Source organism: Pelmatolapia mariae, linkage group LG18 (assembly GCF_036321145.2).
Source record: "Pelmatolapia mariae isolate MD_Pm_ZW linkage group LG18, Pm_UMD_F_2, whole genome shotgun sequence".
Taxonomy (NCBI): domain Eukaryota; kingdom Metazoa; phylum Chordata; class Actinopteri; order Cichliformes; family Cichlidae; genus Pelmatolapia; species Pelmatolapia mariae.
The window spans coordinates 15859465-15887401 of NC_086243.1; the positions used below are offsets into that span (position 1 = coordinate 15859465).

A 27937-nucleotide genomic window follows, 5' to 3' on the forward strand; every position below is an offset into this window, starting at 1 on the left:
ATGCGTTACTGGATATGTCTGAAAAGCCAAGATTTTATATTGCATCAAATACCCCTCATTGTGACAATAATGTGGTTACATGAGTAGGCTGAGGGTAGTAATGGAAGGAAGCGCTCTCTAATAGCATGTCTGCATATCTCCTTAATTGATAATGGTTGGCATGTTAGATGAATCTTTACAGCTGGCAAAAGGATGCATTGTTTGTGTTCAAGTACACAAGCAATGCATCCTTTTGACATCCACTTCTGTTGCTCGGGGCTAATGAGCTTGAGTGCTTAAAAACCCGATGCTAATTAAATTGTTTGCTAGCTCCATATCAAGTTCACAGACTGAAAATTACAGGATGTTGGAGATTTGTTCATGTTTGTTGTCTATATAGCAGCTGAAGCAAAGAGTTATTTGTAGTAGAAAAATACATAATTTAAAGAAACTAATGGCAAGCAGCACACACTTAAATGGCTGGAGAAGTTCAGACAAAACTTTATTCGAAAAATGTAACAGGCCTGATTGTGTTCTAGTGCAGAGGATGATCCGCATTCATGGGGTTTGTGTACAGTATCCACAACATGTTTGTAACGTTCAAGTCAGCAGAGAAATCTTTATTTTAATCCTCACTCTCCAGTAAAGCATCCCGAGTCTCAGGTGGTCTTGTTTGAAACTACTGTTTTTGGATCTGCTAAACTTGTGATATGGTTACTGAACGGCAACACAGTTAAGGGTCCCAGCTGCAGTCTCCCTGTAAAAACAGGAAAAAATAAAATACAGATCAGTGTCTCACTCAGGTTTCTTTGAGCTCCACTCAAGGTTTAATTATTAAATCTCTGAAATACAAGTTCAACAGCAATCCAATTTTAATGAAAAGGTGTTTAATAGCAGAAACCCACTGACTTAAGATTGTACTCACGTGCTACATAGTCTGTTCCTCCCTTCATTAATTTAGCAGAGGATTGCTCATGTTTTGTGTGCCTGCGCTGGTGTAATCTTGGACGGAAATGGACGTAAGTTGCTGGATGATGTTTGGGTCTGTTCTGGACTAAACCTTCCAGTGAAGACAAGGTGGGCCTTGCTTTGGCATTCATAGTAGTTTTAGGAGGTTGGGTGGACTGAGTTTCTTCAACCTGGTGGGCAATATTACAGCTCCTACATGCCTCATCATTCCCGTCGACTGAACGCCACCTGGATAATGTAAAATTTTACATGTGTAAAATAAAATTACGCATCTGTGAAATCTGATATATAACAAAATAAATATATTGTACTTCAATAAGATTTTAGAGAGGAAAATACTTTCAGATGACATTGTTTTAATTATGTCCATCATGACTTATTTTCTGATAACATGGTAGCGCAAATGGACAACTGACCATTGCTGCACATAAAAATGACATGATTTTGGTACCTGTTCTCAGTTAAAGAGCAGGCCCGGTTTTGTGAGGTGGCAGTCATTGTGGCTGGAACAGCCTTTACATGGCAGGTTATATAAACCTGTGGATGAGACAAAAGTTGGGGACATAATTTGGCCAAAGACAATTTTGCCTCAACAAATGCAGTTTCCCCTTCTCAAAATGCTCTGCTAGATCTTTGTTGCAGCCACCTTCAGCTGCTGCTGGTTTGCATTTCTCTGCATTCAGTTTTGTCTGCAGTAACTCAAAAATCATAATCTGCTGGGTTGAGATTAAGTCACTAACGTCGCCACTGCAGAACAGCCATCCCACTTCTTTGCTCTGAGAAACTCTTGAGTAGCTTCTACAGTATGCTTTAGGTCATCTGTCTAAAGACATGGCCCAATGATGGCTACCTTCATATGCACAGACATTTCTTTGGCCCTTATATTTAAACTTATAGTGAAAAGAAAACTCAACAATTTAAATCAGCTTCAGATATTATGTCTCCATTTTTCATAAAAACAAAGAGGGAGCACGCCACATGGTCAAAAAAAAAAAAAAAAAAAAAACAAACAGCCTGTTGGCCAAGTGTGCAACTACATATAAAATTATTGTAATTCTTAAACAATAATGCAAAAATTTGGGTGAAACCCTTGAATTAGAGCCAAAAGCCTGCATTTCAATCGCACATTGATTTAAAAATCCACTGTGGTGTTGTAAAGAAGCAAAACTACAAAAATAGCAAGTTTGGTTTGACAAATTATGGATCCAACTGCATATTACAGTAAAATACACATGTACACATGTACTGTGGAAAGCCATTATTTACTATCAACCTGGTTGCTGGGTGCTTGGTAAAAAATGAAGGCATCTAGCTGGAATCTCAGCTTGTGTTCCTCGGTTCTTGGTAGAAAGCGCGAGCTGGAGTTTGTCAGGTAAGCGTCAGTAAGACATCTGTTATGTAAAAAAACAAAGACAATTTAAAAATGAAAGCCTATGCCATGATATGAGTTTTACTATATGTAAATATAGGAATCTTTATTGAGAATTAAAGATTTAGTAGTAGAACTCACCCATGCTCAACAAAATCATATCTTAATGCTACGTCTGCATCAGGAGTTGCTGTGCCAACACAATGGTCAATGTACACTCGCAGGGGCATGTGGTTACCAATAACAGCAGAGACTTCAAAATGAATCGAGTCACCAAGGAAATATGTATAAGACCCCCTCTGAAACATCCAATCATCTGCAAAGATGGCAACAATTTAAAAAAAATAATAAAATAAAGTACACATAACCCTCTAATGAATATTTCTAAAACCTGTGATGGCATTTTAAAGACGAATCTTTATGTGGTGACGTTAAGTATGACTCTTAGCAATAGCAGAACAATGTTTCATGGCTGGCATCCTTGTAATACCGGTCATGAGAAGCAGATGAAAGTCTATCTGGTCTTCTGCTGAAGCTGTTGCAACAAGTGGAACCCAGGTGGGATGCAGGGAAACGCCACCTACAGAATACTTCCTGAAAACAGACATAGATTTCACACAGACACACAGATTTCTACAGCACACTGCAAACCTCTGTTCATGTGCATAGGCATACTTTTTGTAATGACATTCAACTGGAATAGCAGCTCCATCCAGTCTAAGCAAACCATCAGATGAGGGCTCAGGTGAGTAGACGAGCACATTGGCATAGATAAGCTTCTCTTTTGTGGACTGAAAGCAAATGTTAACATTTTAGTCTGCAACTCACACTTCATTCATTTTGTTTTGTAAAAGGAGAAACTTTTGACCAGAACACAGCAGTGACTGAGCCACGCTCCAGAGAACTAGCAGTGCTTACTGAGAGCTTTGTCCCACAATCCACCAGCTGGGCCCGGATGGTGAACTCCGCCTCTCCTGATGGGACTGCTCCGCACACTCTCTCCTCACCCGCTGAATCTGAGCCCAGTCTCAGATGTCCGCCGTCCACCTGTAGGCCTGTGTCAAACATGTCAGCCTGCACCACGACCTCTATGGCATCCGGTTGGCAATTTACCGTGACCGGACGAGGGCGCTCCCGGAGCTCCGTGCTCGGTTTCTGCTTTACCGCTCCAAACTGAGGCTGGATGCGGCCATATGTCCCACCCTGGCTGAAGGAGTTTGTCACGCTTGACTCGCTGCTGTGTACTAACCGGCTGCTTTCTGCGAATGCGCAAACGGAATAAAAAACGATAAAGCACCAAGAAACGAGGCCGTGCAGGTAACAGTCCATGCTTTAGCCAGGTTTTTGGAAGGAGCGATGAGTCCCCCTACAACACACCCGCTGAAAGAAAAAGCACCACAGCTGTAAGTGATTGCTCTCCAACACACCTGGTTTGACTGATTATAACCGTTTCACTGAGCATGCGTGCCCGTTACTCGAAACGTGACGACACAAAAGTGATTTTTTGTTAAACAACAAGTTTAACTAAAGTGCAACAAGTTAAAACCTTTTTTCTGCATAATTTTATTCATTTCGATTGTGTGTTCGTTTAGATAATTTAAATGCTATTGTATATATTTTCCACCAGGTGGCACTAAAACAGCTTAAAGTCAGTTTGTCGACAGGGATGATGTAATGGTGACTTCATTCCTCTGTTTAGAAGTGACTGTTTTTGCACTGAAGTTTGTCTTGAGCCTTAAGATTTTAGCACCAATTTATTACGCCAGCTCTACTGGGATGTTCGTGAAATGACATTACTTAATAACTACCTAAAGTAAATAAAAAATAGTCTGATTTAATTCCAACTGAACCTGCCAACTAAACAAAAAAAATTACATTTATAAACTAGAAGGGGCAGCAGATGGGTCTTCTTTACCCTGGGTTTTCCCCTTTAGTCTACATTCAGGTTGCCCCATCATAAACAGTTTTAAGTCTATACTGATGAAACTTGCATACATTTACATAGTATTAAATGAATTAACAAGGTATTTTCTGCTTGTGTGGTGGGCTTGCCCATATCCACCTCAGCCTGGTCGCTATCTTTCCTATCATGTTATCACATGTATTTGGATCTCCATCTCATTCTATCTTCTGTGCCTGATTGTGATCCTTTTTTTTTTTTTTTTGTCTACCTCACATGTTTCTGTGGCAAGAATGTCGCACCTCTTTTCTCAGCCTCATAAGCCACAAATGTCAGCTGTGACAATTCAAACGAACAGGGAAGGGATGCGGACGGAAACAAAGTTATATTTCATTTTCAGTTCGGTTTTATGAATAAACAGTTCACCTTACCTCTGCTTTCAAACCATCGTTCCCACAATTAACCTGTTTAACTTTCAGGTGGCATTTTAGGGCATTGACCTGAGTAAATCAATGAAGTTTGTGTTCGAGTCAAGAAAACATCAACAGCGTTTTACACGCTCACAAGTACAACTAATCATGACGATGGTTTTTAGAGTATCCTGTTTGTCTGTTGCACAAGCATGTCTAAGCAACCTATACTAAATTCAATATCGAAACTGAAAGTGTGGCATGTTCGGATTTTTTTTCCTTTGTAAATAATGAATACAGTAGTTGATATTGTGAAAAATCAATGCGCTACTGCACACACCCAGAACCCTGCATAATGTATGACATCATTTAGGAAACACCCAGTATATCGTGTTACGTGGAAGTGCTGTATCCCGAATGTCGTCACAGCCTGGATATGACTAAAACCTGCAATTATAATGGGAAATAAAACAAGCTTATCTCGGTATTTCATTGTTAATTCTTTTGTGTGGACTTTTCTGTATAAATATGACACAAAACATCAAAAATAAAGTCCTAAAAGTTAAAAAAGGGAACAAAATTAAATAAAAGAGACAAAAACAGATTGAACATTACATATATTTAAGTGGCAACAGTATGTGAACCATTGCTTCAAGTGTCTGGTGTACAGCCTTGTGTAGCAGTAAGTGCAGTCTTACGCTTCCTGGTCAGTCAGCTCTTGATCAGTCCTGCACACTGTCTTGGAGTACTTCTAACCAATTTAAATCCATACAATGCATTTTCAGGACACTTGTTGATTTCTTCATGTTAACTGCTTACTTCAGCTCATTCCACATTTCAGTTGGATCAAGCTGAAGACTGTAGCGAAGGTTGCAGTCTTGCTGCATGACCCGCAGCATATTTTTTTATTGCTATAATTTAAAATTTATTCATCAAAGTACAGCTACAAAAACGAGCCCAAAGCATGTTGTCACTACTATATTGCTTCACAGATGAGTGAAGTTTCCTCTTCTGAAATGCAGTGTTCTTCTTTCTCCACAGGTAACACTGTGTTCATGAAGATGAATGTGTGAGGGGCTTTTAGCTGCTTAAAGGTTACCCACTGTGACCTCCCAACCCCGGAATAGGTGCTTTCCTCCATTTGCACAGAGTCTGTCTGATTGTGGATTGGTTGCGTCCATACTTATCAACAACTCTGGAATCTTGTTTGTTTTTATCGTAAAACACTTCCACAAACACATGTTGGGAAGATTATATTTTTTTTTTTCTGAATGTTTTTTTAGTAAATACAGGCTGCTGACTCATAGCTGACTCGCACCCTGCTGACTGAAAGCACCTGACTCTAATTTCACCTTTAAATTAATGGCTAATCAGTGAAGTTCACACACATGTGTGTCTCACAGATATGGAAGATTTGATTTATTTATTATTATTTAATTACCTGCTTGTGGATATAGTGTTAAAATCAGAACATGTTTTAGTTCATGTTTATTCAATAATACTGAATAACAATTACAATAATGATTCTTTCTGTAAATCTTGGTCTTAACAGATTAACTATTTGATGCATTTCTTATTACATTGACTGTAATCGCACCATAATGAAGTGTCATAATCCAGTTTTTAAGTTTAATTTAACCCCTTGGACAGATACTGATTGACTTTCCTTCTTGATATCAGACCACATTTTATTGGCATTTTATTATCACTATTTTATCATGACAATAATAGTCACCTGACTGTCATTATCTTAACTTGGGGATTTCCAAATGAAGCGTGAACAAACACTATACTGTGGTCTCTTTGTAAATGTTCTTCATGGTGGGTTTAGTTTGCTGGGCTGACATGTTTATAGGAAACATAGAGCATTGTGACTGGTCTGTGGCAAAAACAAAGAAACAAAACAAAATCCATCAATGTGCAATCTACATTTTGTTGTTGTTTAAACTCTATTAAGGAATTTTTTTTCCTTATAGTCCACAAATGCTTTTTATTGTTTTCAAGCTTGACCATAAACTAACCATGTCTTTAGATTCTTATAAAGAGTTAAATCAGTTATCTTGTTGTAACATATTTAAAACGGGAAAAAAAATGTAATTAGTGAACAAATAAAGTGTAAACCAGCAGGTAGTATGCAGGAAAAAATATTTATTCAATGATTCTTAGAATCAAATAAATGACAACACATTCAACATTTGAAAATAAATAGTCCAGAATAAAATAAATAAATAAATATCATTTTCAAGTCAGTAAACACAGTTAAATATAAGTCGTCAATTTTAAGATATGAGTTAAGTAATTTATGAAACTTTAAAGTATATTGAAGTGTTTTCTGTCACAGCAACATTAACTGACTGTCACCGTAGTTTCTGTAATTTATTTCCGGAGCCTCTTGAGTATTCTTGTTCTGGAGCTCAGTGACGATTCATTTAGTGTATTCATCAGAGGTCATGTACGCAATCACTCGGTTTATTGTGATGGCACGGACCTGGAAGCCCTTCAGCACTTTGCAGAGGTGAAGTCTTTGGTCGAAGGAGGTTCCGAGGTTTGCAGCAGCCTTAAAGAAACACAGAAACATTATAAACGATTTGAAACATTCATGTAATTAAATATTGTTTCCCTAACAAGCCTAATATTTCTTTTTCAAAATATTTAATGAGAAAGACCCGAAGAAGTGTGAAATCAAGCTTGATTTAAAAATAAATAGATCTCTTACCTCCCTTAAGGTCGAGTCTGATGCCGGAACTATTCCGAAGCAGTTCTGTTGAGAGCAACAAAAATTCTTATATGATATAAATAATGTAAATGTTGGTAGTTTGTGATTTCTCCTTTGTTAAGATTTTAAGATTTATTTTAGTACCCTGGCAAATCACAGTACGATAAAACAACATTCAGAGAGTGATTTTATGAAAGAGTCTGCATTTATTTATTGAGAATTATGTAAAATCACAGTAAAAAAGGATAATAATTGTGTACAATCACATACCTTCATGAGTTCCCTGAGACTGAACAGAAGAGTACCAACAGGCTGCGCTGCCAGAAATTCATCATAGTACCTCAGATCCTCCCGAATGTTTTTCAAACATGAGCTCTACCGGAAAACACAGAAAGCACAACCACAATAAATGTCAAACACCATTTTAGATTTGCTTGGAATTATTTGGCTTCCATGTCTAGACCTTAACGTGTTTATCAAGAATATAAAGTAAAGAAAATAAATGATGAAGTAGCACAAAAACCTACCTGATCAAATCCCGATGTAGTGATTTCTGAGCATGCTGATCCCTGTGGGGGAAACACAGTTAATTAATCAGAGGCACAGCTACAAAAGACTTATCAAATGTTTGTTATATCTTGTTTCCATTTCACAATGTATCCTGAAACAAAATGGAAGCAATCTGGTATTTAAAGTGGGTACCTGTGGTGCACATGCTGATGGTGTGCTGGTTTTTTTGTACAGCTCCATGTTCTGCTTCGTGCAGTCAATTCCACTAAACAGGGTTTTCTGTTTGAGGACAAGTAATGTTTAATAAAATGTAAACTGTAAGAAAAAAAAAACCTGTGGATTTGCATTCGTTGTAGGCCTACCTGGTTGAGTACATCCGTGATGTTCTGGAGCAGTGTTCTTGCGTGTAATACACAGGAGTCTTGCATTCCCATCAGTGGCACAGATTGGCTGATCTGCCATAAAGGACAAGTGAGCACTAGGAGCAGCAGTGCAGGAGTGAAGTCTAGAAAAAAAAAAGAGAAAAATTAGATAACTGTAAAATATCTCTTGGGAAGATTAGACTCTTCAATCATGATACGTTATACTCACAGAGCTTGATGAGGGGCATCTTGGTTCAGAGTGGTAAACTGTGTTCTTTGACTGTGTCTGGCTGAGCAGTGTTTTATATTCAGGCTGATGCAGGGATTTCCCTGCATCAGCCAATGGAGTAGATCCACTGTAAGTTGAAAGTGTGGGCTCAAGATTGTGTAGTTTCCTTTCCCACCATATAACCGTGGCTTGGTGAAACTAATGTCTGTTCATTGTTCGATTACCAAAGAAAACATATTGAAAGTTCATCCCATATGCTCTTTTAAACTGTGATAGTCCACAGTTATGTCTAATATTTCTCAAAATATTGATCACATCTAAGATATCATTAATCACAACTAAATTTATATAGCTTTTTAAGGATGAAAAATAATAAAAGAAAAAGGTTGAAATGCTTTTTTTATGTGACAAAAAACTGAAAAAAAAAAAACCCACTCTAAATGGTCACATTCTATTCAGTCTTTATTAATAATCACACTGGTATTACAACTGCAGGATATATATATACATACATATATATATATGTATATGTATATGTGTATATATATATATGTATGTATATACACATATACATATACATATACACATATATATATACATATATATATATATATATATATATATACACACACACATATGTGTGTGTTTGTGTACTTCCTGAGATACTTTGTTTTGTAATATTGCATTGATTTCATTTTACTGTCCCATTTTTGGGCTTTTTAAACAGTAATGTCCCAAATTTTGAGAAAAAAAGTATAATGAAGTTTTATAATAAACGTATTAAGTGATCATTAGTTTTTGCCATAGATTATTTTCCCACTGGCTGTGACTGTGTAACACTAACCAAGGTTATTTTTGTCACCACAGTTTTTCACAGCTTTTTTCCCCGTTGCTGGCGGTAATTCTTTACAAAACTTAAGTGTCAACACATCACATGTGAAAGTGTGAATGTGAAGAGAAACTAGACTGTGCCCTCGCTTCCTTCCTTGTGTAGCTTGCAGTCATTCAATTGCAGTGTCAAGGCGTGATGCTTTCTTTGGAACGTGTGGATTTTTTTTTCTTCTTGCAATTCAGAAAAAAAGCAAAATAAATCTCATGAAAGTCGACACACTTGAAACATTTATTACGGAATCTTTTTTTTTTTTTTTTTTTTACAATCATTATAGAATACATGTGTTCATGAATCAAGCAATAGAAAAAAGTGATTTTGTGTTAAATGACATTCTTAAAAAGCTTAGAATTAAAACACTAAAACACAACAAGGCATGTTGTTAATCCTTTTAATAAAGTATATTTTAACATTTACATACATAAACATTTGAAACAGATAAAATAGATATACGCTTAGGCTGCGATTTATTAATATATGTTTTACATGTTCTGTGTTTACCATTTCTGATCGTTATTAAATTAAGAAAATGGAATTGCATATTTCTATTAAGAGACTATCTGTGTGAAGATGCCTGTTCCTTTTTACAGCTTGGTGTAAACTTTGAAAAAAATGAACTTTTTGTGTCTTCTACTGAGCAGATCATCACATTTGACAAATACGGATTTGCCCAAATAAAGGTCAAAATACTGTCCAGTAAAGCTCTAAATGTCTTTAAAGGAGGTGGAAACTGTAGCAGCTGTTTAATTATATTAAGGTTTGAGTCTTAAAGATTTTTTAGGAAATTTCTGGAAAGCAGTTGCTTAAATGTAACAAATACAGAGTACTTATCGTTTCCTATTATACCAGATCAGATATGTGACGCTTGATTGTGAATGAGAGTGATAAACAGCAATGTCACAGTGCTCTTAGTGAAGTGAATGATATACTAGTGAACAGAGCATTTCTAAGAACCCTGTTGATTATTAGAGCCAAACAAAAGACCTCAAGATCTCAACTCATCATCCTTTTTCATAAAAAAAAGAGACACAAGGCATGGTGGTGCTCTCTCCAACCCAGCTGTGCCAAAATTATTGAGTGCTAAGTAAAGATCAGGGATGGAATCAACTTGACTCCCCTAATTTTATGAAATATGACGGGGACAATCATGCTGAGTGGAAGTGGAACGCCTGCACAAACTCATCTGTCAATACTGAAATTGGTGATCTTACACATGTAGATGTTGTGTTTTGAGGTTCTAAGATGTGGCGCAACATATCACATGTGTCTTAATACTACTCTATATGCTGCATTCAACTCTCCAGATACAGTGGGCACAGATGAAGTTTCATTAGCAACACTGGTAGCAGTCCGTAGAGTGGGAAATCGGACGGCGTGCATACAGACACATGTGTAGACAAGGTGTTTATTTAGAGATGCCTTTCTCTGGCTGGTGCCGCTGATGGCTATGTGCATGCCTGCCATAAAAAACAAGAAGAAATATGTTAAAGTGAGTCCAGGACATACTGTGAAGTGACAGCGCTTCCAATACCTTTGACAGCTAAGAAGCTGAGGTGGAGAAAAACTGTGGTTCACCTGGTGAGGTCCTCTATGTCCACTAGCATAGCGTCCTGCTCCACATGCAGCTCATCCCTCATCAGCAGCAACTGTACCAGCTCTTCATTTAGACCTGTTTGAAGATACAAATCCAGTCTTCGAATGTTTTTTTCCCTTGTATGATTGTATTTTATCGTGCCAAGTGTGTGCTTTTGGTGTGATGAGGTTAGACAGAAATGTGTTAAAAAATAGGAAGTGAGGAAGAGAAAAACAATCCCGAAAGATATCGTATAAATTCTTAAGTTGACTGAATGTCTTTTTATACTTTATTTGATAGAAATAATAGCATAGATGGCATGAATAAAAATATTAAAATCTGATAAAGTACAGATCAGTCTTTTGTCTTGGTTTTATTAACTAATTTGTGTCTTTACGCGTGAGTCATCTACTCACTCTGAATCTGTGAATGCAAATCATTCGTGATGACTTGCAGCTGTCCAAGACTCATGTCTCTCATGTCCCCTTGCCTCAGATTCCTCTTCATTAAACCCTCACTGATGTGGGGCAAATGGGGAAGCTGCTCGCATAAGCACACACAGACGGGAAATTACTGCACGTCAAAATGTGTCAAACATTTGAGTGTAAATAAAGACTTAAAAAGTGTTGTTAATTATTAATCAACTAGATCTCTCTGGATTTTCACATGACGCAGCCTCTAACTGCAACTTGCAACACGTCTGTTCACCAGTTTCAGGGGCTTTCTCTTGGTAACACGCACCCACGTCTCACGTACACATAAAAACCTGAGTGTTGACCTCTTCACGTATGTAGTTTTATTATGTCATATTTACTGAAACACCAACTTACATTCCATTTTCACTTTATTTTCCTTGATATTTTAGTGCCCTTAATAGTTTCCTACATTGAATTTTCCATGGAAGAGGGAATTAAGACCTCTGTGCATAAAACCCCTCTGACTCACCAAGTCAGCCACAGGTGAACGTCTGTGAAGCTGAATTTGCCTCTCTACCTCCACCTGCATGCGAGCCATGGGTCGAGCCAGAGCCAACGCCACCCGGGCCTCCTCTTGCAGCCTTCGCTGCACTCGCCAAAACCCACCGCAGTCATCTAAAGGATCTGAATCCTCCTCTCCAGTGTCCCGGTCCGACAGAGATGAGCTCTGCTTACTCTGTATAGGAAGTGAGCGATACTGTGATGCAACAACAACTGCGGTCACCTCACGAGTGTAGTGGAACAGAAACACACATAAAACCCACATATGGTGACACAGAGAGACTCGGACGCATACCACAGGTGACAGCGGTGTGTCTAGGCTGGTCTCTGTCCTACTGTCTTCAGCATCGCTGTCCTTGTCGCTGCTGCTGTCATTAACAAAACACACCTGCAGGTTCACCCCACTCTGCAGCCTGAGAACACAAATGCAATATTCAGAGGCGCTCAGATCGCACCCGTTTTAGTCAGAATCACACATTAGAGAGCACAGGCCAATGCTGTTTGCACACAAGAAGCAAACACCATTCAAAATAAAAAAGAATTTAGGTCTTATTGTCAAACAATGCTGCATATAAGCATGAAAAGTGGTAAGGCAAAGAGTGAAAACAGTTCATCCATTCTCTTCCGCTTAGTGAAAACAGTCACTCAAAAAAAAAAAAGAAGACAGCGTCAGAAGAAAGTTTCACAGTTTACTTATGAGTTGTGATTCTGAGGAACACCAACTGGATTTTTATACCACGACACAAAAAGTCATTTGTATTTGTTTAGTTTCTTGTCTATTTTCTTTGTTTTCATTTGTTTAGGGCAAAACTTATAAATGCATTTGAAAAATGAAAATCAGACAATAAAAATTATGTTTGAGTTATTTCATTTGATGCTTAGCTAGGTCTACAGGCCTATTTAATCTTGCCATGTGTTACGCTTTGGTGTCCTGCATGTCAATGTATCTGAATTTTGAAGTCTGTAACTCAGTGGTGGTCAAACTAAAATAACAGTAACATTTCTGAAATAATAGGTTGTTACTATGTTGCTTACTATTGCTGTCGCTAGCAAAGCAAAAAATTTCCTGATTTTTCCAGCTGTTAAAGCTTCCCAAGATGTTGCTTCATTACAATGGCGTGGTCCACACATTCATTCTCATATTAACTTATAATTAATCTTCAACTGTTTTTGCTGGCTAACACCTGAATGCAAAATTGGCTAACAATAATTCATATGATACTTTGGACCAAATGAATTCATTTTTGTTGACATTTGTTGGGTTCACATGTCAGTGATGCAGTCTGGGTACACATTGGTTAGGGCTGCTAATTTCACCTAAAATGAACCAAAACCAACATTTAGAACCTCTAACTGATTTAATCTTATGAACGTCGGTTATTTTTTAAAATTATTTTTATTTTTCTGTCAATACAGAATTCGTTTAAAGTCCACTCTGCCCTGTCCAGTCTGCCACATGGAAGCATCATGTAGGAAAAGTTAAACATAGGGCCAAATAAAATTGTTGTGTCCCTTATTTGGAGACATTTTTGGCTACAGGAAAGTCAACCTCAAACAAAAAGAAGAAAACTGAGAGAAAAATGGTTGAAGCGACCAACAGTAATACCTCCAGTGTATTTCAACACTTGGAGCACAACAATATTACATTAGCTAACTGCTAAAGCTTTAATTAATATTAAATGTTTAGTTTAGCGGCATATTTACAATAAAAAACCTAATTAATTAATCACAATTAAGGTAAAATGTTTGCCCATTGACTTTGAATTTCTGCATATATTCATATTTCCAGTGGTTCCTCCATATTGGTTTTGGAATGGCACATCCCAAAACTTGTTTAGCTAGATCCAAAGATTTAATCACAGATATGGAAACAGCATAGTAAAGCATAAAGGTTTTTATTTATTCAGATTTCTGTTACTTTAGGTCACACAGCAGGTTAGGATAGTATTCATTATGAAACAATTCATCCAACTTTACAACAATGTGGGCAAAGACTCTTTTTCCCATTTCATAAACAAGGTCTTTAAAAAATGGTCGGTAACATCTCTTATACAGAAGTGATGGAAAAAAAACCTTAACCTCAGCCTTTCCAAGGGTTCAAAACACCATTTATTCAATTCCAGATCATGATACTGAAAGAACCTAACAACCCAAAGTAACCTTCCCCTACACTAAGACAAAAACAATTACTTAAACAACACCTCACTAACTCTTTTTGGAATTTCCACCCTAAACTATACCCCGTTACACCTTTACCTCCAACGGGGGAGGGGGTCACATGCTCAATTCCACCAATTGTAGCTGTGGATAACTGTGTCAGGCATTACTTCTTCTTTCGCAAGCTGACGAAACTACTTTCTCAAACATCTACAGTAACGAAGGACAGCCCCACTGTGTGACATAAACTAAAGGGTATTGTGGGAAAAAGAAAAAAAAAAGGTTGGGAGCCAAAAAGCTACTGGAGGTCAACTGGTGTCACGGAAAGAAAGAGTACTGATGTAAGTGCTGTGGCTTTGGTCAACCACGGGGAGTCTGTCATAATGCAAGTCTTTCCAGTTGCATTACATGTTTTGTGTTTTTGTATCCAAAACTGCAGACGTGAAATGTCATTTCCATGGAAACTAGTATGTTATTTGATTTATATCAAATATAATACTATTTACAATGACATTTTATAAGAAGATATAAAATATTTAAAAAAAAATTACTGATCAACTTATTTTATTTGCATTGCAAAACACGTCTGACAAATTAAAAAAAAAACATTGAATACTAATGTTTAAAAAATAAAATATTTGGATATTTCTGATATTTAAAAAAATATTACACTGTCCTTTTATTTTTATTATTTAATGATTTAACGGGCAGGTTGGTGGCACAGAGTTCGAAGAGAGCTATCCGATTTGAGAACATCATGTCTGAACTGTGTCCCACCATGAAGCTGGGGCATTGCTTAGTTTCTGTGTGGGCAGCTCATCATGCAACAGAGGTTAACCACAGTGCCATGCTCTACGTTCTCATTCTTTCCATACTCTCTAGATAGCCCATTGTCAGTCCCTTTAGACTGACTGTAAACATGACTGTGGCACTCCGGGAAAGCTTTCACTTTCGCTTTGCATGTCTGCGACTTAAATGACTCACTTCCTCTGTTGTTGCACAGTCCGTATGAAACCAGCCATGATAATTAAACGTACACACAACTCCAGAACGTCACTGCTTCTAGATAAATTTCTACCAGGGAAAACTATTCCGTCTCCCTAATTTGTTTGTTGTAGTTTTCAGCTAACAGTTGTTAGTCAACAAATGACGTAATCTGATGATTAATCCCCTCTCCTGGCTGTAAAGGTCTTAACCCTTTAACACCCAAGTATAATACAGGTTAAGTGGAGTTATTTTGTACATTTTCTCTGTAAAATCACCAGATAACTCTCATTACTGTGAATCATTTGAATTTCCTCTCCCAAAAATGGCTGAGGACTTACAGTAATGTAAAATGCAGGTAATAAAACCTAGGCGGAGCTGAATTTTATGTCCTTCTATACACAGCAGTATTTTGTGAATGCTTTTTGCTACAATGATACACTAAATATCTCCCAAAAAGCTCGTCTTCTCTTCTTTCCAAAACCATTTGAATTTTGTCTCTAGCAGAAATGGTAACCGAGTCAAGGTCATTTGAAAGAGCTTGTAAAATGGGCCCTCCGCCAGGCCTACTGTAAATAAAGGGTTAACTTAAGGTGCTTCCATGATACAGTTGGCATCTCAGAGACGCGGCCAACAAAATAAATAAATACATACATAGAAAAAAAAAGATTTTCATGAGATCTAGACTTCATTATGAAAAGGCTTTGTGAGAAGTGAGCAGCTTCAGGAAACCAAATGAGTTTTCAGTGACTGATGAAATTCAGTTCACCAAATTTCAGTGATTTGTTTTAATTTAATTTTATCGTACATTACTGTGCTCTGAAGATGTGCAAATGCAGTCAGAATGACATATAAAGCCAACAATCTATCACATTATTACTGTTACGATTCATACAAAATTCAAAATTATACCATCCAACCATTCTCTTCTGCTTGCTCACACATACACTCAGTCAAACGCACCGAGACGAAGGGCCGTTCTTGCTGCAGCTGGTGTAGATGACTGGCTCATCGTCATAGAAACTGCCAAAGGCAAGTTTCTGCCTGATGGACTCTCTCTCATTCCTCTGGGCCTGCCACAAACAGAGAAATGTGGAAGCACAAAGAATATTAACACAGACGAGGCTCCTGTGCTGCCGTCTCTCTCTGCTTGATTTGCCAAGTGGGTCGCTTATTGACAAGGAAGACTGATGAAATTCATAAACAAATGCATAAATTCAGGTAATACACCAAAATGAGAGGACACTCTAATTTCTTCTAATCAACTATAAATCCTGTTACACCCGATTAAGAGGGAAGATGTGATGGACTCACATCTACCGTCTACTTTTGATCCCATGTATGAATATGAGTGTTAAAGCATTCATTATCTGCTACTACTACCAGCTGACAGCCTGTCCAGGATTTCTCATCTAACGCGTGTAAACAGTAGTATTGAAATAGATGTATAGAAAATGATTAAACGAATGAATCGGGCAGATGTAGTCCTCATTAACACTTCAGAGAAACGTACTGTTTCAACTCTGAGAGACAGTGCACATATTTTTTTTTCCACAGGCCAGGCCCAGAAAAGACTGAAGAATGAAACAGGTAATAGGTGTATCTGTCCAGTTATGTCAGTGCATCTGAATGCATTTTTATTAAAGATCTTTGTTCATTACAATCATAGGATTGTAGTGACGGTGAATCATCCATAAATGGCTTCTTTCACTAATTTATGCATCACATTTCATCATCAAAACAGCAGGTACTATCTAAACTGGTTAAAAAAATTCCATTGCATTCTTTTAGTGCTGCTGATTCAAAATGCCGTGTCACTGTGGGCTGGTGTTTTACAGCTTCCTCTTCCTATGTGACTAGTTTCTTTTGACCGACATCCCATTTTTCATACTTTTTGTTTCACTTTAATGACATTGGATCTTTATGTTCTGCCCCCTTTCCCTCATCTGTATTTCTCATTCTTTTCCCCTTTAACCTTTTGAGCTTCCACGCCCGAGCCTTCTATCTCGTTTCCTTTTATTTCACTTCATCTCAGCTTTCAGTCTGTAGCTCCCCCTTTGAACCGATTTCATTTTTTCCCCTTGGATCCTCACAACATGATTTTCTATTCTGGCATCAAAGGGAAAGTATTTATATATAATGGATTTGAGCCAACAACATCTGCTAAAGCTGCCTGAGTTTGTGTGTGCTCTTTGGAACCACACATATATTGAATAACACTTCTAAAATTAGGCACGTTTCTCTTATGTGTCAGCATTTGTACTCAAAATAGCTGCAAAACTGATACATACACATACACACACCACTACACCCTCTTTTTTTGTGACGCATCCTTAGATGAGGATGTGACGTAAAAGCTTAAATGAGTTCATCGCCATCATTCTCCAAACCAACGCTGGCCCCTGCTCACCCACTTCAGACAAACAGATGTCCTCCTTACTCACAAACTGACTACACGAGCACATGCACCCCCACAAGCCAAAAATTGTACCCCTTATAAAGAATGTACATGGTATGATAAATGCAAATGTAGAAGGATTTTAGTTCCTGTTCAAACAAAAGACAGTATAACATACAATGATATAGATATCAATGATCTGAGATGGAAAATTGTGTCAAATCTGACTGAACAAATGCAGGAGCATACATATTACACAGATATATTCGAGCACAACCACATACGAACACGCCCACTCCCTTTTCCACTTATCCCATACGGCTGATTTATCTACAGCATCACACCCATGATGGATACCTATCATGTATACCTTTAAATATCTTGTTAAATGCTACACACCCATCAGAATCACACACTAAATGCAAGCAAATACAAATCCACACACCTGGTAAATGCGTTTCTCTTGGTGCACCATCCTTCAGCGCATCGTACTAAAACAGCCGTCCTGCCCTCCTCTACACTGCAGTGAAACTAGACCCAGGAGACCCTCTCTTATACCGCAGCTCCGTGCAGGAGAGCGAGGGTGGGAGGAAGGGATGACAGAGCAGGGAGGGGAGAGGCAGCAGATAGGGGAGGGTGAGGAGACGTGGGAGCAAGAGAGGAAGGAGTGGGCAGCGACGGAAGCAGAGGAGGAGAGAGAAATCAAGGGAGGGGAGAGACGAAGCTGCTCAGTGCTGCCACTGCTTTCCTGATCTGTTATCTGTATCTCCATCTTCCTCTATTTTCTCTCTCTTGCCTTCTCCTCTTCACCTTTCCTTTACTGGAAGGAGAGGGACAAATAATAAATCTGTGTTTCTGATAAATGGAGGCAGACATTTTGGATCTATAAAAAAATGGCAGTTGGACTAGGCTAGAAGGCCTAATGGATGAGAATGCAACAAAATACTTAAAGAGGCCATAGTGGTTCTCTAATAGATCAACATCTGATTATTGGCCTTACACAGCATAGTAGATTTGTTATATTTGTTTTGTCTTCTGGAGGAATTTCCTCCAGCTTCATCCCACATCAAAGGCACAAATGTAATGAGCCGTAAGAGGCATAAGGAAGCACATGGCGCATTTGTCCACATGTGCATAAACAACCAGTGTTGTGCGCACGCACGCACGCACGCACACACGCACACACACACACACACACACACACACACACACACACACACACACACACACACAAACAGGCTTGCAGTTATTTCCCACAGTGCTGTGTCACAGTGCAGTTGTGCACTGATTAAATGACGAAAGACTGAGTCATCTTCCTTCTTTTGTCAACATCAAGCCAAATATTCTCAGTCTCTCCATGCCAGGAATTTTGCTTATGGAAAATATGCTGCATATATACATATATATAGATAATTATATGCTGCATGCATATAAAAACCGATACAGAACTGCATATTGCAAATATGGCAATAAACACAGCCTGTTGTTGCGCTTGTCTTTTACCCAAATTTATTTTTTTCCCTATAGCCCATTCCTTTTCATTTGGAGAAGTCTCTTCAACAACTACAAGAGACCTAGCCATCAGAACAAGTGTCCTCATTTATTTCCATGTGTGGATCAAACAAGAGACACAGTGAATCACTCACAGATATGCTGGACAGCCTGGTTCTTGCTCCACTGTAACAGTGATCTGCCTGTGGTGCAAAGATATCCTTAAGCTCCTCTGCCCAGCTGCGACTGTTTACCATGCATCCTAGTCTTCCTCCCTGATGCTGTGCATCTTCCCACCAGTGGCACGTTGTGGCCTTTCTAGTAAATACGTCTCCCTCCTCTTCCTCATCCATGTCCACATCATAATCCTCCATAAAGATACAAAGTAGAGTAGGCGGAGCAAATTTTAGAGATGGAGGAGGAGCTGAGAGATCTGGTCGGGAATCTAGCCAGACATAAACAGGAAAGGAAGACAGATCTTTGACCAAAATTAGTTGTTTAAACGATGGCTGTTCCAGTCTATTTAATGCACGGCATCTTAATGTTTCCTGTGGTAGCATGGATAGAAAAAAAAATAGATTATATAACAAAATGAGATTTAAAAAATGTAGAACTTCAGTCTCTGGTCGTAATCCTTTCATCAAGTTCATTTAAACAAAGCCACAAAACAAATCTATAGCCTGATAACAAACATCCAAATTCTTTATCACTGATAAAAAGATAAAGCAAAATCCTGTGTACCACATAAAACGCTCACCTTGGCTAAAGAGATGCAACCACTTCTTTAAATGACTGAATAATTTAACCAGCTGCAGCGAGACACATACGCAGTGTTGCATGAATGATCTACTTGATTTCTTGTTCTGGAGCTTTGGACCCTCCAAGTAGCGTTTAGAAAATGAAGTGGATGAACGACAATGAGCATGTCTGGATTCAGAGTCCAGCATTACACATCTCTCAGTTGTCACGTGTGGTTGAGTTTCAGCAAAGTGTGTACACACAGTCACGGGGTGCCCAAGGGGAGAGAGCACTGTGTAAAAATATATGGGAACAGACAGAATAGGGTCTACATGTGCAGTGGGTGAATGGGATTTATGCAAAAAAAAAAAAAAAAAAAAAGTGCTCCATAAACAAGAACTAAAGGTAGCCCTCTAGAGACTTTGATTCATTGTCTTAGTATAAGCTCTAACAAGTATTGAGGGGGCTTGCCATAAATAGGTCAAACATTTGAAAAGTAATTCAGTTTGGTGTTTTAGAAAGGGGCGTACCATGACAACCAACATGCTTAGGACTGTGCATTTCACCACCATTAAATGACCAGTCCTTTTCACATGAATGAAGAGAGTGTATTTTTTTTGTAGTGGGAAAACAAAAAACAAAAACAAAATAAACCCACACATGAGAACAAGTTCACAGTAGAAAAATCTTTAATGAATTTTCATCATGCACCACGAGAAAACAAGATTTTCTTAGAACAATTTAACCATTACCAAATTCACACCAACAAGAAACCCTTAGCACTTACAGCTCTGCTTAAGTCCCAGTCAGGGACCTCCTTGACCTCTGTACTGAGGAAACCTGGAAGCAATTTGCAAAGGGAAGCCTGAATGCGTTTGGAATCTCGATTTAAAACCTGCTTTGGCCATGTACTTCTGGTCATCAGGGAGTTTCTTAGCCTTGTATACAACATATGGCTCAAAGGGGAGCTTGTCAAATGGAACATATGGTGCTATAGGGACTGCAGAGGTTTCTGGGCTGACAGGGCTTGGGTAACTCAGTTTCACAGGGGAAGCTGGGTAACCTGGCATAGCAACTGGGGTAAATTGAGACCAAGTAGGTTGCTTTGGCAAATTTGGTTTTTGTTGGTATGAAGGCTTTCCATAGAAATATTCAGTCTCCGGGTTGTAGTAGTAAACCTGAGTTTTGTCAGGGATCATTTGCAACTGTTGGACTGGTGGAAGGTAGTGCATATTAGAAAAATGTGGAGGGTAATAGGCAGGGCTCTTGGAAGGATTTTTGTTGCCGCTAGGTCTAACAGCCATAGGTGGTGCCACAGTGGTTGTAGCTGGTGGCACAGTGGTCTTCACTGGGAGAAAGTAGGATGAGTAGGGGTAATAAAAGTTATATGGGTAGTACAGTGGGTATGAATATTCAGGTGGCTTTGTGTGAGGGCGAGTGGCAGTTGTAGTTGGGTTAGTCTTAGCGCCCGGTGCCATCATATGCATGTAATAGTTATACCAGTAGGAATTATATAGATTAGGATAATAGGGCTGTTTTGCTTGTCGTCTCGAGCGATGGAAGTGCCATAGCCTGAGAGAGAAAGGAAATTTCCTGGACTGTTGAACAGGGCAGATGAATTTAACTGCCATCCCCCGCCAAGTCATTGGCAACACATGTCTTCCATTCTGAAACAAAAAAACCAAACATGTTTTGGCCTGGTTTTTTTTTGGCAAATTTAGCATCAAGCAGTTATACCAACTCTAAGTTTGAAGAGTTCTTTTTTAAAACTACCAAAAGAAAATATGGAATTCATCAAATAGTGCAGCTGTGAAAACCACATTTCATCAAGTCCAGGTCCTTTTAGCCACTTGAGAAAAACAAAAAAAAAAAACAACAAAAAAAAAAAAAAACCCCATACCTCTGTTAGCACACTGCAGGCATTATAAGGGACATCTAAAACTAGTCCCAGTGCATTCTGCTGCATTGAGAAACCACAGCTTTCAGGCACGTGCTTCAGTGGTAAGGGTTGTGCATTTTCTGAGAGAAGGAGAAAAAAAAATGCCAGTATTCAATGACAGGTTTTGAAACTGTCTTGCATACTTATAATATTTTTTCTACCTATGTGCAGTTGTAGATCAGCAGCACCAAGCCCCATGGCCTTCAGCTTCATCTTGTTATCACTACAGTGTAGTGAAGAGTTTAATTGCCTCCATGCTGCTTCATTAGCAGTGTCATTCTTCAGCTTTGATCTACTCTCTGCTTTAGGAAGAAAGATATCCCAACACAAAGTTAACTGCAACAACCTTTGCCTCAAGTGTACCGAGCATATCAAATTGGCAGAAACAGCCAAGTGTTACCTGTGATGCTTGACTGATGCAAGTCAACTTGCAGCAATGCATGTCCTGTGGCAGCCACAGAAGAAGCAGATCCTGACTGGAAGTTAAGCCTTTTTCCATTAAAGAGAACGCTTCCCTTTCTTCCATCTTTCACTGCAGTCTCACTAGATCCCTCATGTTTAACTTTTTTGCCCAGCACTTGCAAGTTTAAACAAAGGGCTAAAGAGCACAGGAGTAATGTGACTGCCACAGTTTGACATGCTCTACATCTCCCACTTCTATCACCTCCCATAGTGGTGACACACGGTGCAGATGGAAAGCACTTCACAGCGATGCAGAACAACCAAATCACAGCTTCTGATGCTGTCTGCAATTTGTCACCAGCTAATCAACACAGTTACAGTTTGCACCTGTGGCCTCGTTAAGAGCCTCTGGCATCTGACTCTAGTGTGGTCCTGGAATAAGTAGATGAAGAACATTTTTATGGAGCATGAAATGCGTGGAATTCTCTAGTCATCATAACTCATGAATATGCAGACAAGATTATCCTATTTAGATATACTGTAGACAGGTGCAGGCTCTGTCTCTTGTTAAACTAATTTTGGTTAAACTAAAATTATTCTCCTTTGGAACATAAGTGAATTGAATCAAGAAAAATTCAAATAAGTGTAGGTAGGTTATTGCAGTGAGCTTAAGAAACTCTTCTTTGACTCGATTAATAATCAAATAAAAGTTCTCAGTTTCAAGAATTACAGTAGTAAACACCATCTAACTGTAGCTTGAACTCTGAATGACTGAGCAGAGAAGAAGTGTTATAAAATCCTGTAAAAGAAAAAGAACTGGAAAAAAAATGAAATGCAGCAGTAGTGTAGTATTTGCTTCTCCATTTAGTTACATTTTTACACCATATATGCATTTGTCAGAATGCATGCAGAAGTATGAAACCAGAAGTACAAACTAGTAATTTCATCATGGTGCCACTTTATAAATGCCTACCCAATAAAATGCTGCAATAAAGCAGAAAAAAAGCTCTGCTGACTTTTTCCTAAAATATCTGGACAAATTTACTTTGTAGCAAATAACCAAACCACAAATGTGATTTAAAAAATTCATACAAAAATTTACATCTCATAATATGTGTTGTTTTTAATCAATTGCAGGTTAACAAGTTAAAAGAAAAATGAAATCACTTTGTAATTTGCATTACTAAAATTAATATCTGAATAAACCTGTATGTGCAAAATAGTGTGCCGTTAAAACAGTTTGTTTGCAGAGCTTGGCAAGCTAATACAAACAGCTAACTGAAAGAAAGGATGGGCTCAAACAACTCCAAGAAAAAAAATAATAAATCCAATGAGTGGCCTAAGATGGTGGTTATGGTAAATGGACTGGTTTAGTGTTTTTCACCTCTACTTGAGCACTTTATACAATATGCCTCATTCACACCCGCCGATTCGAGCAGTTTTTATTCTAAGCTTAAGTGCCATCTCACATTGCACTCCAATGGATGCATGATACTTATGCTGGAATATTTGGCATGCAGACTGGAGCAGCCAGGGACTGAACCACCAACTTCTCAATTGTTGGATGACCACCTTTGTCTCCTAAGCAACAGTCGCCCTGGTTATTTCTGATTATCTGTATTTACAAATTGTGTTTGTTTGTTTTTTCATTTTTATTAAAAGGAACAAAATGAAGAGTGTAAAGAGAAAACTGGGAGGGTGGGGCAAAATAGAAATTTTCAAAAATGAGTCAATATTTTTTTATTGATTGATTGATTGATTGAATCTTTATTTTGAACATGTTGAAAAAGTACAACAACATAGAATTAAACAGAGACAAACAAACAAAGCAAAACAAAAAGAAAACGAGCAACCACAACTACAAATAACTTTCATGTTCAAAAAGGAGCAGGAAGAAGCATAAACTTATTTAATCCCACCCCCTTTCCACTATCTAGTAATTAAAAGACTGCAGAAATACCTCCTTGCAATTACATTATATGTTACGTGTATTCGTTTAAAATATAGATCTCTATAGATATAGAGATAGATAGAGCGCGAGACGAGCAATGAGCTGAACAACCTGTAACACAAAGCAAAAATATATAATGATATACGGAAGCAATCAGACTGAAAGTGGATGAAAGTGATGAATCTGCATTTGCAAAGTGATAATGCTAGAAGTTTTGTTTTTTCCTGGTGCCATTTGAGTAAAAGATCTCTTGAAGGACCCAGCATGCCAGGTAAAGGACATTGTGTACAACTGTACATGACTAAGTCCTGTAAAGATACTCCATTTGCTGCTTTGACTAAGTTGGAACAGCATGACAGAACATTGCTTTTTATCAGTGAAAAGCAAGCGTCACAGTTCAGGCCACATAAGCCCAGCATAGTGCAACAAAATAGTGACTTTCCAACATTACATATCCACCCCACCCCCCTTTGTTTGGTGGGTGGTTGCAGACAACGGGGACATTAATCATTTAAATTTGAGCCCCCCAACATCCAAATATCATCAAGTCTGCTTATTAATTCCAATCACCTTAGCACTAAATGCTCATAACATTTATGATCCTTGAGTTTGAATCTGTGGTGCTGATTGAGTTGAGCCGTTGAACAAAGAATCTCAAACCAAGAACTGGTGTTATTTAAAGCCTTTATTATATTTTCTTCAAACTATGACGAAAGGGAGGGATTGGGCATTAACTGAACTTGTTGATGGAAGTGTGGAAAATTGTGTGACTGAGCTTGAGGCAGCAGAGTGTCTGTGCTTCCGCTTTCCAAGTCTGGATTAGGATTGCTTGGATATTGAGGAACAAATTGAGGGAAAGGCACAACATATTGAGGGAGTACGGTGTCCGAGCTTCCAGTAGCAGCTGCCAAATCTGCATTAGGGTTGTTCGGATATTGTGGAAGAGGGACAAACTGAGGGAAGAGAGGATACTGGGAGAGGAAATGCACATTGGGTGGAAGCTGCAGTGACTGGGGATAAGAGTCAGCGTTAGTTGTGGTTTGAGTATCTGCTGGCACAGGTAATGGAAAGGGCCAAAGAAAAGGTGGACCGACTGGTTTGTAACCAGGTAAGAGAAACTCTGGAGGAATGAAGGTTTCTGGCTTTGCAGTGGTGGTTGGGGCTGCTGTTGTGGCTGGAAGTGGGGGATAAAAGTAAGGATAGAGGGGAGAAAAGGGTGGAGGGTATTGCTGGAATGGGGGCATTTCTGGCTGCTTTATGGTTGCTGCAGGATCCGATACGGCAACTGAAGGATATGGATAGTGCATTTGTTGTGGAAAGAAAAAGGGTTGAGGAACATGGGCATACAATTGATCTGGATTTTTGCTAGTGTAGGGCATCTGGGAGTTTGATGCGGGGTCCTGAGGGGTTTGAGATGCAGTCGTCATAAGAGTTGGTGCTGCAGGTTTGGAACACCAAAGGGAGACTGGAATACCCTGCCACCGCATTGGAAGCACATAACTGCCACCCTTTAAAACAAGAAGGAATATCAGGACTTGCGTGTTACCAGTCAAGGAGTCCAAGTTATTTATCCCCTTTTAAAAGAGCCATAATTGTTAGAGATCACAATATTAAGTGTTTATGTTTAGCCAAGAGACAGTTCCAAACCCATGACTAGCAAAGTAAAGCCTCAGGGAAGGAAGATTTTGCATAATTTTAATTTACTTTTGATAATTAAAAAAATAATAATCCCAAGACTAGCCAATTTTAACAGCAGGCTGTCAATTATTCAAATATAGCATAAGACTTAATTTCAGTTAAAATTACCTCTTGAACCACACTGCAGCCATCATAGGGAACCATCATAACAAGTGACAGTAAGTTCCTCTGCATGTTGTAGCCACAGTTGGGAGGGACCTGGCTCAGAGGTACTGGTGGTGCATTTGCTATGGGGAAAAAAGTTTACATGACTATGCAACCAAATGGACACTTTACAAAAAAACAAAGAAAAAAAGAAGAAAAAAGTGAGCCCTGCTTGCTTACCTTGGTCCACTGCTAGCTGTGAGACTCCTCTTCCCACTACCCTGAACCTCATCCGATCCCCACCGCACAGCAGCAAAGGTGCCATGCGCCTCCATGCTGCTTCTCTGGAACTGGCATCATACGTTTGGCCTTTTGACCAGCCTGACGTGAAAAAAAATAAATCAAGAAGAGCAAGTTTTGCAGTTATGCACAGAGGCATAGAGCTTCTAAATAAAAATGCAAATGTAAGTACATCTCCAAATAAGCACACTTTTCCTGCAGGCAGTGTCCTTACATAAACTGTGGACCTGAAGCTTACCTATAAAATCTGCTTGATAAGATTCCTCCACGGATGAGTTTGCAGAGGCTTTCCCATATTTGCCTTCTGACTCAAGGCCTGAGCCTTTCCCGTCAGATTTTCCGAATACGACTTTCCCCTTTCGAGCACCTAACGCATTGGCCTCTTTGCGCCCTCCTCGCCTCTCTGTTTTCGTTAGTCGGTAACAGTCTATTGCTTGCACTAAATAGCACACCAGAATAACAGCTACAGCACAACAAACGGTGGTACGTCTCCCTTTTTCTCTACACATCGTTTAGCTGTGCGTGTCTCCTAGAAATGTTAAGAGCTGGAAGGCGAGAATTCGCTACGGCTATTTGTGCGGCAGCAAGCAAGCCAGGTGCCGCCACAGCCAATCAGAAGCCGCTGCAGGGACATCAACGGATTCTCTAATTACCTGGCACTATATGCACCTGAGTAATGTCTGGTTAACATTTTATTCTTCACGGGCTTTGTGTGTGTGTGTGTGTGTGTGTGTGTGTGTGTGTGTGTGTGTGTGTGTGTGTGTGAGAGAGAGAGAGAGAGTTTAATTAAGACACACAGTAATAATTAATGAGGTAAACTAAGAAAAATAAATGCACAACCGCTGTCCCATCTAAAAATAGTATTAATGTGGCATGTGTTCAGAGACCTCAGCTGCTCATAAAAGGGAAAGCGCAAAAACGATTTCGGTAACCGAAGCGAATTTGTTTTGTCAGCTGCAGTTTCCAAGGTGATCAATGAAAGCTGGGGATCAACCTCTTACGTGCTCAGAAAATATCCAGAATTTGAACATCTACGATGCCATGGCAACCACCAAAGCTCCACCTGCTGGTGAAGCTGCAGAAAGGCTGTTAAATGAACCACTGAGGTGGGATTATTTCCTGCCTCCAAATCCTTTGTAAACACTAGATTACCATATTTACACATTAAAATAATTGCGGAAAGGTTTTGGCTTTTTTTTAAATCCGGAGTCTTACCATATATTTTACTGTTTATTAGAAATTTATGTCAGAACGCTTATGAATGTTAGCATAACCAGTCAGACAGCAGCACAGATGAGGTCTGCTGTTATGTTTACACATTGCCATACAGCTATTTCATCTCCATGGTTACTAACAACACCGGCTAGTCTGAAGCATCGCTCAATACTTGACTACCACTGCAGCAAGTACGTGGTGTTTTATTGTCGTGCTGTCTTCAGCATATCTTCATGTCTTCGTAGACTATGTATAGAGGTGTTTGTTTTCACCTACTGTCAGCTTTATCTGTCTTTTCCCCCTCCTTAAATGATGATTGCTTTTATATATGTAAAAATATATTAGAAGTATTATACTTGAGTGTGTATGTGTTAGGGATAAGTTTTGATTCCTGGTAGTACATGAGACTAGCTCATTGAGCTGAGGATGGATTGTTTTATCTTGGGATAAATACACTAAACACAGTCAAGACAAAAAGATGAAGTCCTACATGTACATTGACTGGTCACTTTATTAGATTGGTAGACCCTCTTTTGGCTTCAAAACTGCCTCGACTCTTCTTGGCACAGAGACAACAAGGTGCTGGAATCATTCCTCGGATAATTTGGTCCATGTTGATATGATAGCATCACACAGTTGCTGCAGATTTGTCAGCTGAATCCCTGATTGCACCACATCCCAAAGGCCCTCTACTGGA

The 27937-nt window shown here is 38.8% G+C and overlaps 4 protein-coding genes across 7 annotated transcripts; all 4 read right to left on the minus strand.

The window, feature by feature from the left end:
- Positions 1–505: 505 nt before the first annotated feature.
- Positions 506–3703, minus strand: LOC134617166 (zona pellucida sperm-binding protein 3-like). The gene is made up of 8 exons (XM_063462364.1): positions 3236–3703; positions 2993–3108; positions 2808–2911; positions 2459–2633; positions 2222–2339; positions 1400–1485; positions 905–1176; positions 506–736 (listed from the first exon to the last, which is right to left on the minus strand). Exons 1-8 carry the CDS (start codon positions 3644–3646, stop codon positions 639–641), a joined length of 1380 nt encoding a protein of 459 aa, XP_063318434.1. The 5' UTR covers positions 3647–3703; the 3' UTR covers positions 506–638.
- A 3138-nt stretch (positions 3704–6841) lies between these two features.
- On the minus strand, positions 6842–8760 carry zmp:0000001127 (interleukin-12 subunit alpha). The gene is made up of 7 exons (XM_063462439.1): positions 8445–8760; positions 8216–8358; positions 8046–8132; positions 7871–7912; positions 7614–7718; positions 7344–7388; positions 6842–7184 (listed from the first exon to the last, which is right to left on the minus strand). The coding sequence occupies exons 1-7, from the start codon at positions 8461–8463 to the stop codon at positions 7053–7055; spliced, it is 573 nt and encodes a 190-aa protein (XP_063318509.1). The 5' UTR covers positions 8464–8760; the 3' UTR covers positions 6842–7052.
- An 810-nt stretch (positions 8761–9570) lies between these two features.
- zgc:153615 (uncharacterized protein LOC777747 homolog) lies at positions 9571–19810 on the minus strand. Of its 4 annotated transcripts, none has more exons than XM_063462815.1 (8): positions 19671–19810; positions 19069–19358; positions 15988–16097; positions 12179–12296; positions 11852–12058; positions 11323–11446; positions 10865–11002; positions 9571–10790 (listed from the first exon to the last, which is right to left on the minus strand). In XM_063462815.1, the coding sequence occupies exons 1-7, from the start codon at positions 19750–19752 to the stop codon at positions 10905–10907; spliced, it is 1029 nt and encodes a 342-aa protein (XP_063318885.1). In that variant the 5' UTR covers positions 19753–19810; the 3' UTR covers positions 9571–10790; positions 10865–10904. The 4 variants fall into 4 exon arrangements, with proteins under 4 accessions (XP_063318885.1, XP_063318884.1, XP_063318887.1 ...); XM_063462814.1 differs by having other exon boundaries at positions 9577–10790; positions 10909–11002; positions 19671–19809; XM_063462817.1 differs by lacking the exons at positions 19069–19358; positions 19671–19810 and adding an exon at positions 17868–18021 and having other exon boundaries at positions 9578–10790.
- Positions 19811–23903: 4093 nt separating this feature from the next.
- On the minus strand, positions 23904–26550 carry LOC134617321 (uncharacterized). Its single transcript, XM_063462531.1, has 4 exons — positions 26264–26550; positions 25966–26106; positions 25750–25868; positions 23904–25451 (listed from the first exon to the last, which is right to left on the minus strand). The coding sequence occupies exons 1-4, from the start codon at positions 26532–26534 to the stop codon at positions 24648–24650; spliced, it is 1335 nt and encodes a 444-aa protein (XP_063318601.1). The 5' UTR covers positions 26535–26550; the 3' UTR covers positions 23904–24647.
- Between the last annotated feature and the right edge of the window lie 1387 nt (positions 26551–27937).